Raw genomic sequence first — 13,616 nt, 5'->3', positions numbered from 1 at the left:
AGACCGACTTTGACGATTACTGGATCAGTTTTCTTTGGTACTCTGACGAGTAAACATCGAAGTTCTCTCTTTCTATACGGATAAGCACAGACGATTTATAATTTCATTTATTTTATGTTCGTAATTAATTAATATTAAAAAAATAATTCATACAATCGCGAAGTAAAGTCGGTATCGGTTAATTATTTATCATCTTGGGGGATATAATACTCGTTATGTTACAACAATGGATACGTATCAAACAATTATTTAATATTTTCGAATCTTATTATAACAATAACATTAATTATATTGTTTCTATTTTTTCTGTTTCAGAATTTAATTCTAATCGCGCACGTAGCAATGAGGTAATCAAGTATCGTTGATTGTATCGTTAAAATAAAAATATTGCGAAGTAAAAATAATATTTGTTCGTTTACGTATCGCGATTTAAACAACAAGTGCACTTGCATCTATTACGTGCAATACAGTCGTAGAGTCAGTATTTGTTCGCAAAATATTTTGTTTTTTTTTAACAATTGGAAAGATTGTATTTATAGAAGACAGTAGAATTTCACAAAGTAAATTCAATGACTATCCGTTAAAAAATAACTATTATCGTATTAGAGACAGTGCGTCATTGAAGAGGATCTCAATATACAGTGATGTCGACTTCTCTCATTTTCAATCACTCATGGATCATTCACCCTTAATTTCGATCTAAATCACGGACAAATGTTTAGGAGCCATCGGTGAACTTCTTAAGTAGTAAGTAAATTTTTAAGAAATGTTTTTCAGTATTATAGATCGAACAAAAATAATTAAGATCGAATATTATCTTGAATAAAACACTTGCGAATTAGATTAGATTAGAAAGGCATAAAATCTTGCAATTCCGTGGAATATAGAACATTTCTTTTCTACTTTTCGATTCGATAAATAAATCTCACGATATTATCGAGTTAAAATCAACCACAAAAAGCATTGAATAGACAATGATTTAGTTCGTATTTCGTAGTAGATTTTAAAGTAGAGTTATCGTTAGACCATGGGTCTTCACATACAGCAACTTCTACGTAGTGGGACCTGAATCGGTATTACTTGCAATATATCGAAATTTAATGTGATGCGAATATTACCGAGCGAATATATATTTTACTTTGTTTCCAAAATATTTATAATCTAATTTCTATTAAATATTAAAGTAATTACATTTTACATGCTTATTATACTTCGATAAATAAACAAAATAGATATAGGAGAATTCTAAAATAATTTCTTAGAGAAACACTCTGAAAATTTTTTATTTCTTTACTTTTATTTATTTTTATTTACTCTTTTCGAGTTAAATATTATATTTAATATTATACTCATGTCCGCCATTATATCGACATAGTTCTCATTTATTTTTATTTTTCTTATTAATTTTAATTTATTCTTATTTATTCAAACGCATAACAATACCGTATATTGAGATAATGATTTTTGTTTAATGTTTAATTTACTTACTTTATTTTTGGAATGAAAAATAAATAAAGAACTTGCTATGGCGAAGTATGCACATGCAATACTGGAACGAGATCTGCTACGATAGTTGAAGAAACAATAGAATTTGGGATGGTTTGTATGGACGGATAAATTTGTAGACGGGAAGGACATACCCTATTTATTCTTATTAATTTTTACCTAATCTTGTTTATAAGAATATATTGTGTGTTTATCTATTCTCGAAATACTTTTTCGACGCGATTTTTGCCAAGAAAAATAAAATATTTTATTTAATATTAAAAAATGCGGAAAAGCCATGCTCTCGCTTAAATCTTCATTTTTAAAATACGATCTTGTTTATCAAAATCGGTAAAGAATTATGTCTGTAGTTTTTTTTGTCATAAATCATTATAAAACTAGGAGTAATGAATAGCTTTAAATTGTAAAACTATCATAAATCAAAGCAAGATCAGTTGTATCCTGATACAAAATCGTGTATATGTTTATCATAATGTGATAAATATTTTAAATATTTTAAGTATGGTTCACAGAATGATTGATCTTTGCATAATTATTACTTAATAATAAATACTTTTTATATTCAAGAAACTATATTGTATAAAAATTATTAAAATATGACTACATATCCAGTTTAATAATTTTCTCATTATTTATGCATTTAATGTTTACATATATTTATTTCATTAATAATCTTAAGATTAAAGTTTTTGCAATTATTTTTTCGCAAAAGATATTTTCATCGCATGTGAAGGTGTAATTTTAAATCCTTGAAGTGCATCTTTAGCAGCACCCGATTGAACTTCATTTTCAAACTCAACAAATGCAATATCATGCCGATTTGGTACTAAACGAACTTCTTTAAAACCAGGAAATTGATTGAAAAGCATAGATAACATCATTTCACTAGTTTCATCAGGAAGATTTGTAAGGAACAAAATTTGATTTGGAGGTTGTTCAGGTACAGCTGTATTAACTAATCCTGGATGTTGCGGCACACCAGGATGATATCCAATTTGCTGTGAATGTTTTGCTTGTTCCTTAGCACGCTTCTTTGCCCGTTTTGCTTCCTCATCTGCTGCCGGTACTACACGTTTTGGTTTCTTAGGACGTTCTGCAAATGTACCTTTCATTTTTGCAATTAAATCGCTATCTGTCTTAGCATACTGTATCCTCTGAAAATGCACATAAAGCAATTATAATATATAAAACTTTTCTACTTTTTCAAAAATTACAAATATTTATATAACAAACATACCATTGGCTTATCATAAAAAGGAAATCCCTGCATAGATCTTAATGCATTCGTTGCACTTGCTATTTCTTTGAAAATAACAAATGCCTGACCACGCATTTTTAATGTTTTTAATGCTACAATATCCAAAATTTGTCCAAATTGAGAAAATATTGCATATAACGATTTTCTTAATTCTTCTTTTTTTATCTTTTCATTTAGATTATTTATATAAATTGTATTATTTGGTCTGATATCCATAATTACTGAAAAGATTACTATTATTATTATATATATATAAAATAAAAATTATAATTTTATATAGAAAATATTTTAAATTAGCGAAATTTGAATGATCTTTAGAAATCATAATGTATTTTCGAAATATAATTACAAAAAATTATAATTGTTAACAATGTAGTAAAGCTTATATACTTACAAAAAAAATTTTAAACTTCTATATTATTTAATATTTCTAAGGAAGTTTTATAATTAACACTTTTATTAGCGAAGAAAAATCGACATAAATACCGTGTAGAGGTTAGAATAAAACACAACAGATCGAATGTGTTTTTAGTGTCGCTGTATGTCACAACGCTGATTGGACGATCGCTATTCGTTTTTCCACCAATCAGTGATTTCTTCCTAAATGTAAATGAACACATGGTTTCAAGGAAACAAGTATGATTTTTAGGATGTGTAATTTAAAACGAATTTCATGTAACATTGATTTATTTATTTGAATTTGATTGAATGAGAATTCATTTTTAATAACTTGTGTATTATATGAACAGTAACAAATTTATTATTACAAAATGTGTGAAAAAACCATAACTTCGACACATATGAAACTGAAAAACAGTCCAGCAGTAAACAAACCATTTCGTTCATTATTTAGCAGTTCTGATGTGACTCCCAAACGTAAATCTAACATTAAAAATTTAGAACAAGTAAATTTTAAATCACAAGCGTAAGTAGAATATTTTTAGGATGAAATTCATATATATATATAATATTTATTATAAAAACAATTCATTTAATATTAAGTAGGGAAAATACTAAACGAAAATTGTCTCAAGAAATGATTGTTATGAAAAAGATACCAAGATTTGATCTCGAAAATGATATGGAAAACATAGAAATTGATGAAAGTATGAATGTATTTCCAAGTGATTTAGAAGCATTGGAAAAGAGTATATCGAAGAAACAGAAGGAAATTGAGATTTTGAAAAATGAAATTTCATATTGTAAAAAGGTATGACTTTTACATATTATATAATCTTTTAATAATATCAAATATAATTAACTTTTTAATATCCAAAGAACAATTCTGATGACTTGGAAGCTGACATTAAACAGTGGAGATACGCTTGTCAAGAAGCTTTAGAGAGACTACAGAAAGATTTAGAAAATAAACGAGGACAGGTAATGACTATGGAGGAAATATTATCATCATTGGGTATACCTAAATCTTTAGTACATTACTCTACCGAAAATGATACATTTATTAAATAATGAAGTATCTTATATTTTTTGTTATCTTTCTAATTTTATAGTACTTTATATACAATATTAAAATTACTATCTCATTGTTAATAAAATCTAAAGTATATATCCATAATCTTATATCAGTATTTATGTGGTCTTAATGGACGATTAGGATCAAATAATGGTGGATCATTTACATATCTTGGATCTTTTGTAAAGTATCCCATTAAACCTTAAAAAAAAATTAATTCATATTATATTATATCTATGAGAGAAATGATTAGTTAGCAACATTTTGGTTCTTAATAAATAGCTAATAATAATTAGTTCTTAATAAATATTACCAGCATTTTGAGCTTTTAAGATTTCCCTTTCAACTTTTTCTTGTTTATTTTTACATAAACCTGTTATATGCCTTCCATAAATCCTTCCTGTGTATCTACTTTGAAACTGTGATAACAATCTTACATTTTTAAAATCTGGCTGTATATTTAATCTGCATAATAAACATTGTTGTTTTTCTTTCTTATAAGGATTTGTATCTAAATCAGGCTGTATAAATGAAAGTTTATAAAAAAGTAAGAAAGGAATAAAATTACCGTTGTTTCTAACTAAATTAATTTACCATATCTTCTTCTGTTAAAAATTCTTCATTTTTCAACACTTGGTTTGAAATGTTTCCTACAAATCTATTGAAATACTGTTCTCTGCTTTTTACAAAGTTTTCAACTACTTTTCTAAAACAATAGTTGAGAATCATTTTGTAGGTTATGCCAGGATAATCTCGTGTAGAATATATTTAAACAATCTGTAGAATTTGAAAATCTTCAGGTATACAGTTTAATCAGAGCATTAACCAAACAATTTTGAATAATTATCTGTTATTTATAGTCAAATTTTATAAAAAACAAAAAGAAATTCAAATATTTTTCATCAGTAATAATACATGTGATGATAGCAGATGCTACCAACTACTAAAAATATTTCTTTTACATGTTCCTATGTTCAAAATTAGAAATGATACGTAATACACAAGTATCATTGGAAATATAAAAAAAAAATTTATTTCAATTTCAAATTTTTAAATGTTTTATATTCGATGTTGATATTTGAAAATTTTCTTCGATATTCATTATATTTGAGTCATAATTAAATCATTCACAACAATGTAGAAAGAAGTTCTATTGGTGTAATTATTGAGAGTGATTATAGAGAATTTCGTGTAAAAGTCATTACATTGTATCATTCAATTGACTTTCATTTATTTCAAAATAACGTATTCCAAATTACTGACATTTTATTACATTATTGTAAAAGCGAAGAAAAACTAAATTTACACAAAAACTAGTATTTACATACTTTATATATCTTTTTTATGATGGTTAAGTAGTTTATTATTAAATTTATCGATCTATTATCAAGATATATTTATATTATTTTTAAAAGATTTTGAAATTAATCGATCAAAGATATTTAGTATCTTATATCAATATATCATTTGATTTCCGGTTAGTAACTAGTTATATGGATGTGAATACATTCAAGTTGATTCCTTTCAATACTTCGTTTTAAGCGGGGCGTAACGATTTCTCGATTTCTTTTACAGTGAATCTCGCGTGGACGACTTAATATATATTTAGTAGAATTAACAATTATGGGAGGCGAAGAAGGGCTAGGTGTGACAACTGGTCAACCCAATTTATATAAACAAGATCTTTCAAAACTAGTAAGTAAAACTATATTTATAAACTTTACGAATTTATAATAGTTATTCATACATACATACATTGAATTCAATTTAACCTCACTTTTTAATGCTTGGTACTTGATACATAGTGTATAAATTACGTTAGATTATTATTATGTCCTTTTCTTAAAAGTTGTTAATGTATGCTTTTTTCATTAATCTTAAATTACGAAATCATTAGAAATATAAATATTTTTCCAAGAAAAATTTTCATTTTTATATAAAATAATTCATTACTTCTGTTGTGTACTCAAAACATATTGTCTATGTTCAGTTTTATAGTACTATGTTTATATTATATTGTTAGATACTACATTGTTATTTTATTATTATTATTATTATTATTATTATTATTATTATTATTATTATTATTATTATTATTATTATTATTATTATATTATTATTATTATCATTATTATTATATTATCATTATTATTATTATATTATCATTATTATTATTATACTATCACATTTAATATTTTATTTATATTAATAACGTTTTACTTTGTTATATATTTTAATCAGTTCTTTCATTTATATTTTAGGATGTCAGTACATTAACTGCCTTATCTCGTGAAGTCATTAGCAGGCAAGCTACAATAAATATTGGTAAATATATTATAACAAAGCTGAAATATTATCTAAACTATATCTAAATAAAGTAATAAGATATTAAAACTTAAATGAAAAGATATTTATTTTTATGAATGATATATATTTTATTAAATTTTTTTAGTAAATTATTGTAATATTATTTTATAAAATTATTGAATATTTCTATGGTATTATAATTAATTATTTATTTTTATAATTTTTTGAAGGTACCATTGGTCATGTAGCGCATGGAAAATCTACAATTGTTAAGGCAATCTCAGGTGTGCAAACTGTACGCTTTAAAAATGAATTGGAAAGAAATATCACAATTAAACTTGGTGAGTACAGCTTAGTTAAAATTTTACCTATTTTAGATTGTTATTTATTTAACATTCTGTCGTTTATAATATTAAATTTCTGAAAGTTACTTATTTTTCAAAATATGTTGATAATATAGTAGGGTTTTGTAAAGTAATATTTTAATATTATAACAATATTATTCTTTAATTATTATAAATGTACTTGCATTTAGTGCAAGTTTTGCGGTTAATAAAGAAAGGGATGAAAAATTCATTTTTGATAATATACAATATTTCTCCTTTATTTCCAATACAATGAACTTTTTAAAAGTTTCTTAGAATATATGTACCTATGTTTCATAAAACAAATTGTTCAGTAGTAATTACTATAAATGTAGTTATCTGGTAATGAATATAACAATTCATAAATAATATAATTCTTTATTGTGATTGAAAGTGATTGAAAGTGTGAATAATGATTGAATTGAAGGAATATAAGGTAAGTGAAAATTTTAATGATCCTATAATAATACTTAAGTGTGCAGATAATAAATTGTTTAGAATTATATAAGTAAGTACAAATTGGGTGTGTGTGTGTATATATATATATATAATATATATATATATTTATATAAATGTATATATTATGTGATTGTAAATAACAAAACTAAATGTTTCAAGTAAATTATCTAGTAAAAATTCTGTAATAATAATTAATGTAATAATAATGAAGTAGTTGTAATTGCAGCCTAATTAATGAAACTTCTTTTTTATACAAATTCTTTCTCTTAAACATTTGGAAATAATTTTCGTTTATTTATTTAGAAAAATCATGGGCGAATTTCATATGGATTTTAAGTATACATTAAGCCTATACATATGTTATATTATATAATATTTATAGGTAATAATTTTTATAACTAAATTAATTTTTACGAAATGAAAATAAAGATTACAAATGAAATTGATATTGATATTCTTTTTTACACTATTAAACAAAAATATTATCTGAAATATTACTTTAATAAAAAATAATACTTTTGTGTGTAAAGTAATAATAATATATTCATTAAGTTGAAATAATTACAATATAAGAATACACATAAAATTCAATTAAAATGCACTAAAACATTATAATTTCCTAATGTATAGAAGATTGAAGAGGATTAAAGTGATGATTAGAGATTATGGTGATGTTTAAGAACAATCACACAATTATACACAGTATCGAACATTAGTTCGGAGTGAATGACGTCGTTTAAATGTTTGGCATTACAGAGCATCCGGTAGAGAGAGGCAATATGGAACATGCAGATATTCCTGGTGAAACGTCTTCTACATCTGAAAAAAGATCACTTTCGCCTGTAAGTGTCCAACAGCGTTTGAAGCAGCCAAAAGTTGATGAGAAAACCAGTTTTTATCCAGACAACAGTGAAGATAGTGCCAATTTACACGAAAATTCAAATAGAGAAGAAAGGAGATCTAGTAGAATCAATGTAAATCGTCAAAATATGGGAAAATTTGATTCGCCAAATAATGTACATTACAAAAGGAACACAAGATGTAACAGTATCATTGACACTTCATTGAAGTATGATGTCGCAAAATTTAAATTGAAAGAACTACGAATCGTTTTGGAAGATATTAAATACAGTAGTTCGCATTATAATAACGTCAAATTAAAGATAACATCTAAAAAGGACGTTTGGGAAGTGGAGAAAATCCTAAATAAGAAAAAAATAAATGGTGTAACGTCGTATTTGATCAAGTGGAAAGATTGGTCCAACGATTATAATACGTGGGAACCATTGAAGAATCTGACAAATTGCGATGAAATTTTGAAAGAGTTCGAGACGAGCAGGACTAAGTTATTCGAAAAATTAAAAAAAAAAATTGAATTTTATCCAACGGAGCAAGACGTTTACGAATTTTTAAATAAAATCCGGCAAAAAAGACAGTCGATTGATCGCGCTGTAATCGATGAAAATACTTTTTACACTACTATAAACAATTTTTTGAAACTTAATCATGTAAGAAAAGATAAAGAGATGGCAAATATTAAAACAAATATTTTGCGGTATATGTTGTACGACTTAAGAAGGGAACAATTAGACTTATTAAAAGATTGGGAAAACGAGATGAATAGTATTAGTAAAGGGAAGCCATCGATATTTGTAGAAAATCTCATGGATCTTGAAGGTCCTCCAGAAGATTTTTTTTACATAGAAGATTATCTTCCAGGCGAGGAAGTAGTGATACCCGAAGATCCTCCGATTGGTTGTGACTGTGTTAATTGTAGTTCTAATACGAAATGTTGTTCAGTACAAAGCGATAGTATTTTCCCGTATACTTCGACGGGGAAAATTCGCGTTAAACCAGGTACACCGATATACGAATGTAACAAACAATGTAAATGTGATTCGACGTGTCCAAATCGTGTTATTCAACGTGGTGCCTATATAAAGTTTTGTATTTTTAAAACCAACGACGGTAGGGGTTGGGGTGTAAAAACATTGCAAAATATCAAAAAGGGTTCCTTTGTAACACAATACGTAGGTGAAGTAATCTCCAGCGAGGAAGCTGATAAACGTGGTAAAGAATATGATGCTGCAGGTAGAACATATCTTTTTGATCTGGACTATAACGAAACCGACGATCAATGTCTGTATACGGTTGATGCAGCTGTATATGGTAACATATCACATTTCATCAATCATTCCTGTGATCCTAACTTGGCGGTTTACGGTGTTTGGATCAATTGTCTCGATCCTAATCTTCCGAAACTTGCCTTATTCGCCACGAGAGATATCGAAAAGAACGAGGAAATTACATTTGATTATATGTTTCAACCTTTGAAAACAACGCGCGTGATGCAGAACGATATCAAGGACTCGAGAATCATCACCAATAAAGTGTTATGCAAGTGTGGTGCTAAGAATTGTAGAAAATATTTATTTTAAAAAATATTACAAGAAATACTTTTAAAAAGAATATCTTCGTCCAAAATCATGAAGATTACATCATAGTGTATCTATAATTTAAATCGATAGTTTATTCATTTCACCAAGATTTCATCATGTATTGAATGTTATTGATTAATTAGTATTTCGATAAGTTAAGTTATTTTTGTATTTAAATCATTAAAAAAAAATACATTCATCGTTAGGTATCTCGCGAATGTAATAATGCATTTATTTCATCGAATACATAAATAATTGACAATTTAATGTTGCATAACTTTACGATATCTTAAAGACGTTAGAATATGATGCATAAGAAATGATAATAATAGAAAGAGAAAATGCGTATTTATTATTGTTGTATTTTTTATACGATAAATTGGTGTTTTTAAAACATCAATAAAGATCTGATTGTTATTAGAAGTAAAAGAAATCGAAAAGAGAAATGATGATGGTACATGACGATATATTCCACTTTGGAATACCAATATGCAGAGTAAAAGTAACATTTTATATTGTTTTCGCATTATATCTTGTAAAAAAAGTTATATCAATAAATAGAAAGGATTCAAACCATGACTGTATTTAACATATTAACAATAGTATTTGTAGAGAAATTCAATTCTAATGAAAACTATATCTATTGCATGTAATATTACGATTTTATTGTTTTATTTGAATTGATACAATGAATCAATTTTTTGCAATTAATTATCATAGAAGTTAGATATAAAATTATAGATTAGATATAGAAGTTAGAACATAGAAATATTTAGGACGTAAGTGTAAAAAAGAAAATATGTAAAACAATATTTTATCATTTTTTTCATGATACGTAATTGTGTTACTCTGTTTTGAGTTAAAAGTATAAACAATCTCTCAAAGAGATTGAATTATAGATAATACTTTAGAGATATGTAAAAGTATTGTTCAGAATATATATATATATATTTTTTTTTATAATTCTGTATAAACTTAATATTTGTCGTTACATATGTATATATATGTATATGTGTGTGTGTGTGTGTGTGTGTGTGTGTATCTATATATACATATGTATGTGTGTACGCACGTATGTATGGTACGTATGTGTATGCATGCATGTATATATGTATGTATGTAGGTTTGTATATACATATTTTTATTTTTCTTTTTTTTTTTTTATTGTTTATATTATTTTTATGTCGAGTAATAAATATGAAGGAATCTTTATCGCGTTTCCTTTATCTCTCCTTTTTTTATTTTGCATTTTACGTGATCACGTAAAATACAAATTGTTCCTTTACGTTTGATCAGATAAAAATTTCATTATCGAATTTTTTTGAATTTTCATTTTATGTTATAGGGTATGCGAATGCAAAAATTTATAAGTGTGATAATGAAAAATGTCCAAGGCCGGCTTGTTACATATCAGGAGGATCTAGTAAAGATGATTCCTTTCCTTGCTTACGTCCAGTTTGTCCTGGACGATTTCAATTGGTTCGACATGTGTCCTTCGTAGATTGTCCTGGACACGATATTCTTATGGCAACTATGCTTAACGGAGCTGCCGTTATGGATGCTGCATTGCTTTTAATTGGTATCATTGATAAACTTTTAATAAAATTATTCTTTCGAAATTGTAATCAATTTCTTTAACGTTGAAATAATTTCTCTTATTCGACATAGCTGGCAATGAATCGTGTCCACAACCACAAACCTCCGAACATTTAGCTGCGATCGAAATCATGAAGTTAAAGCACATAATCATTTTGCAAAATAAAATTGATTTAGTGAAGGAAGCTCAGGCGAAAGAACAGTACGAACAGATATTGAAATTTGTTCAAGGTAACATTACATAGTCATAATAATTAATATTAATAAATAAATAAATAAATAAATAAATAAATAAATAAATAAATAAAATAAACATATATAAAATAAAAAAGATTTTGATAATAGTTTGTCATCAATTATTTTTGAGACAATTATTTATATAATTACTTTTTATTAAATAATTTATTATATTAATAATTTATTATATTAAATAAATTAGGTACTGTAGCAGAAGGAGCTCCTGTTATTCCAATTTCTGCTCAACTGAAATATAACATTGAAGTGTTGTGCGAGTACATAACAAAAAAAATTCCGGTCCCACTTAGAGATTTTACGTCAGAACCACGATTGATCGTTATCCGATCGTTCGACGTTAATAAACCTGGTTGCGAAGTGGACGATCTCAAAGGTGGAGTGGCAGGTGGCAGTATATTAAGAGGTGTATTGAAGGTATTTTTCATAATATTTTGATATTCTCTTTTTTTATTTAAATCTCTAATAGTTTCTGTTTTTCTTATTAAATTTATCATTATTTCTATCTTCGAATTTTCTAATAAATAATTCTTAATAAATTTTATGTTGCTACAGGTTGGCATGGAAATCGAAGTCCGACCTGGATTAGTTTCTAAAGATAGCGAAGGGAAATTAACGTGTCGTCCTATATTTTCACGTATCGTCTCGCTATTTGCCGAACAGAACGAGCTACAATTTGCAGTTCCTGGTGGTCTGATAGGTAAGTTAATGATTATATTAATCATCTATTACTTAATAAAGAGCGCCTTTTGTAATACTCCTAGTACATTACATTCAAGATTGCATTTCCTGTGATTCCAAGATAAGATAAAATGTTAATGTACCTTTTTAAAGCAGAAAGATTGCGCAGAAGTGATATAAGAAATCTTAGGATCGAAGAGAAATTAAACGAAATGAGAATAATAAGAAAGACATACATGTTGCGATTCTAAATGTACAACCAGAATTGAAAAGGTCACTTTTAGTTCTATACATTTTAATAAGTAATTAGATGTCGTTCTTATAATTATCAATTCCAATAATATATCCTCTTAGTTTTTCTTTCTATGACCGCATTTTCAATTGCAAAAACAAAAAAAAAGAAAGGAAAAATTAAATTTTCAATTCTTATGACTCCTAAGATTCCTTGAATTACATCTGTGAGGTCACGGAAAATGAAACTTTTTAAAACGATATCTGTAGATTTATATGCAGTTTTATTAAAATGCAGTTCTATTTTAAAACAGTTTTAATTTATATACAGATTTATATAAGAGCTTAGCGATATCAATTTAGTACAATGATCTATAATTCTTCAAGGTGTTGGAACGAAAATCGAACCAACTTTGTGCAGAGCTGATCGTTTAGTCGGACAAATTTTAGGAGCTGTCGGGGCGTTACCTAAAATATTCATTGAACTTGAAATATCGTACTATCTTTTGAAACGTTTGTTGGGTGTAAGAACGGAGGGTGATAAGAAAGGAGCGAGAGTAAGATTTTTATTACGTTATTATTATTATTATTTTTTTTTCACGATTTATAATTTCCATCATTTGAGATCTTATATAATTTTTTTTATAGGTACCAAAATTATCTAGAAATGAAGTATTGCTAGTGAACATTGGTTCTCTTAGTACTGGTGGTCGAGTTTTAGCTACTCGTGCTGATTTAGCTAAAATAAGTTTGACGAGTCCGGTATGTACAGAAATCGACGAAAAGATTGCATTGTCGCGTCGTGTCGAGAAACATTGGCGTTTAATTGGTTGGGGTCAGATTTGTGGAGGACAAACGATAGAACCTGTCCTCGATGGAAAGTAATTTCTTTAACGTCGCAAAGAGAGGACAACGACAAAAATTTAAGTAAATTAATAACAGTCTTATAACTTAAGCCTTCTGGGTTTATATAGTTGTAAGCAATATTTGTAATAAATCATGCCATTTATCTTACGCGTTTTATTTGTGTTTCGTTGTTTTCTTTTTTT

General features: G+C 26.7%; 4 protein-coding genes across 6 annotated transcripts; 2 read left to right on the top strand and 2 right to left on the bottom strand.

The window, feature by feature from the left end:
* Positions 1-2,113: 2,113 nt before the first annotated feature.
* On the bottom strand, positions 2,114-3,314 carry LOC122627739 (U1 small nuclear ribonucleoprotein A). Its single transcript, XM_043809178.1, has 3 exons — positions 3,159-3,314; positions 2,744-2,985; positions 2,114-2,660 (listed from the first exon to the last, which is right to left on the bottom strand). Exons 2-3 carry the CDS (start codon positions 2,978-2,980, stop codon positions 2,202-2,204), a joined length of 696 nt encoding a protein of 231 aa, XP_043665113.1. The 5' UTR covers positions 2,981-2,985; positions 3,159-3,314; the 3' UTR covers positions 2,114-2,201.
* A 62-nt stretch (positions 3,315-3,376) lies between these two features.
* Positions 3,377-4,545, top strand: LOC122627740. Of its 2 annotated transcripts, none has more exons than XM_043809180.1 (3): positions 3,377-3,689; positions 3,770-3,974; positions 4,043-4,545. In XM_043809180.1, exons 1-3 carry the CDS (start codon positions 3,535-3,537, stop codon positions 4,232-4,234), a joined length of 552 nt encoding a protein of 183 aa, XP_043665115.1. In that variant the 5' UTR covers positions 3,377-3,534; the 3' UTR covers positions 4,235-4,545. The 2 variants fall into 2 exon arrangements, with proteins under 2 accessions (XP_043665115.1, XP_043665114.1); XM_043809179.1 differs by having other exon boundaries at positions 3,378-3,689; positions 3,767-3,974.
* Positions 4,227-5,177, bottom strand: LOC122627741 (28S ribosomal protein S18c, mitochondrial). Its single transcript, XM_043809181.1, has 3 exons — positions 4,833-5,177; positions 4,552-4,759; positions 4,227-4,439 (listed from the first exon to the last, which is right to left on the bottom strand). Exons 1-3 carry the CDS (start codon positions 4,965-4,967, stop codon positions 4,348-4,350), a joined length of 435 nt encoding a protein of 144 aa, XP_043665116.1. The 5' UTR covers positions 4,968-5,177; the 3' UTR covers positions 4,227-4,347.
* A 552-nt stretch (positions 5,178-5,729) lies between these two features.
* Positions 5,730-13,581, top strand: LOC122627965 (eukaryotic translation initiation factor 2 subunit 3, Y-linked-like). Of its 2 annotated transcripts, XM_043809672.1 has the most exons (9): positions 5,763-5,933; positions 6,500-6,563; positions 6,776-6,886; positions 11,153-11,386; positions 11,476-11,634; positions 11,843-12,072; positions 12,211-12,355; positions 12,955-13,124; positions 13,216-13,581. In XM_043809672.1, the coding sequence occupies exons 1-9, from the start codon at positions 5,862-5,864 to the stop codon at positions 13,450-13,452; spliced, it is 1,422 nt and encodes a 473-aa protein (XP_043665607.1). In that variant the 5' UTR covers positions 5,763-5,861; the 3' UTR covers positions 13,453-13,581. The 2 variants fall into 2 exon arrangements, with proteins under 2 accessions (XP_043665606.1, XP_043665607.1); XM_043809671.1 differs by lacking the exons at positions 11,153-11,386; positions 11,476-11,634; positions 11,843-12,072; ... (1 more) ...; positions 12,955-13,124; positions 13,216-13,581 and adding an exon at positions 8,126-10,380 and having other exon boundaries at positions 5,730-5,933.
* Positions 13,582-13,616: the final 35 nt, after the last annotated feature.

The sequence above is a fragment of the Vespula pensylvanica genome, chromosome 3 (assembly GCF_014466175.1).
Source record: "Vespula pensylvanica isolate Volc-1 chromosome 3, ASM1446617v1, whole genome shotgun sequence".
In the NCBI taxonomy this organism is placed as follows: Eukaryota; Metazoa; Arthropoda; class Insecta; order Hymenoptera; family Vespidae; genus Vespula; species Vespula pensylvanica.
Note: the sequence above shows the minus strand (reverse complement) of the source record. Positions and strands in the feature narration are given on the sequence as shown.

Bases quoted from the DNA above. Each gene is read 5' to 3' on its own strand.
- LOC122627965 (XM_043809671.1), top strand. From the start codon at position 5,862: ATGGGAGGCGAAGAAGGGCTAGGTGTGACAACTGGTCAACCCAATTTA. The intron at 5,934-6,499 runs GTAAGTAAAACT...TTTATATTTTAG, and splicing joins AACAAGATCTTTCAAAACTA to GATGTCAGTACATTAACTGC. The intron at 6,564-6,775 runs GTAAATATATTA...AATTTTTTGAAG, and splicing joins GCAAGCTACAATAAATATTG to GTACCATTGGTCATGTAGCG.
- LOC122627739 (XM_043809178.1), bottom strand. From the start codon at position 2,980: ATGGATATCAGACCAAATAATACAATTTATATAAATAATCTAAATGAA. The intron at 2,661-2,743 runs GTATGTTTGTTA...GTGCATTTTCAG, and splicing joins CTTTTTATGATAAGCCAATG to AGGATACAGTATGCTAAGAC.
- LOC122627740 (XM_043809179.1), top strand. From the start codon at position 3,535: ATGTGTGAAAAAACCATAACTTCGACACATATGAAACTGAAAAACAGT. The intron at 3,690-3,766 runs GTAAGTAGAATA...TTTAATATTAAG, and splicing joins GTAAATTTTAAATCACAAGC to TAGGGAAAATACTAAACGAA. The intron at 3,975-4,042 runs GTATGACTTTTA...TAATATCCAAAG, and splicing joins AAATTTCATATTGTAAAAAG to AACAATTCTGATGACTTGGA.
- LOC122627741 (XM_043809181.1), bottom strand. From the start codon at position 4,967: ATGATTCTCAACTATTGTTTTAGAAAAGTAGTTGAAAACTTTGTAAAA. The intron at 4,760-4,832 runs GTAAATTAATTT...TCATTTATACAG, and splicing joins TTTTAACAGAAGAAGATATG to CCTGATTTAGATACAAATCC. The intron at 4,440-4,551 runs GTAATATTTATT...TTTTTTTTTAAG, and splicing joins CTTAAAAGCTCAAAATGCTG to GTTTAATGGGATACTTTACA.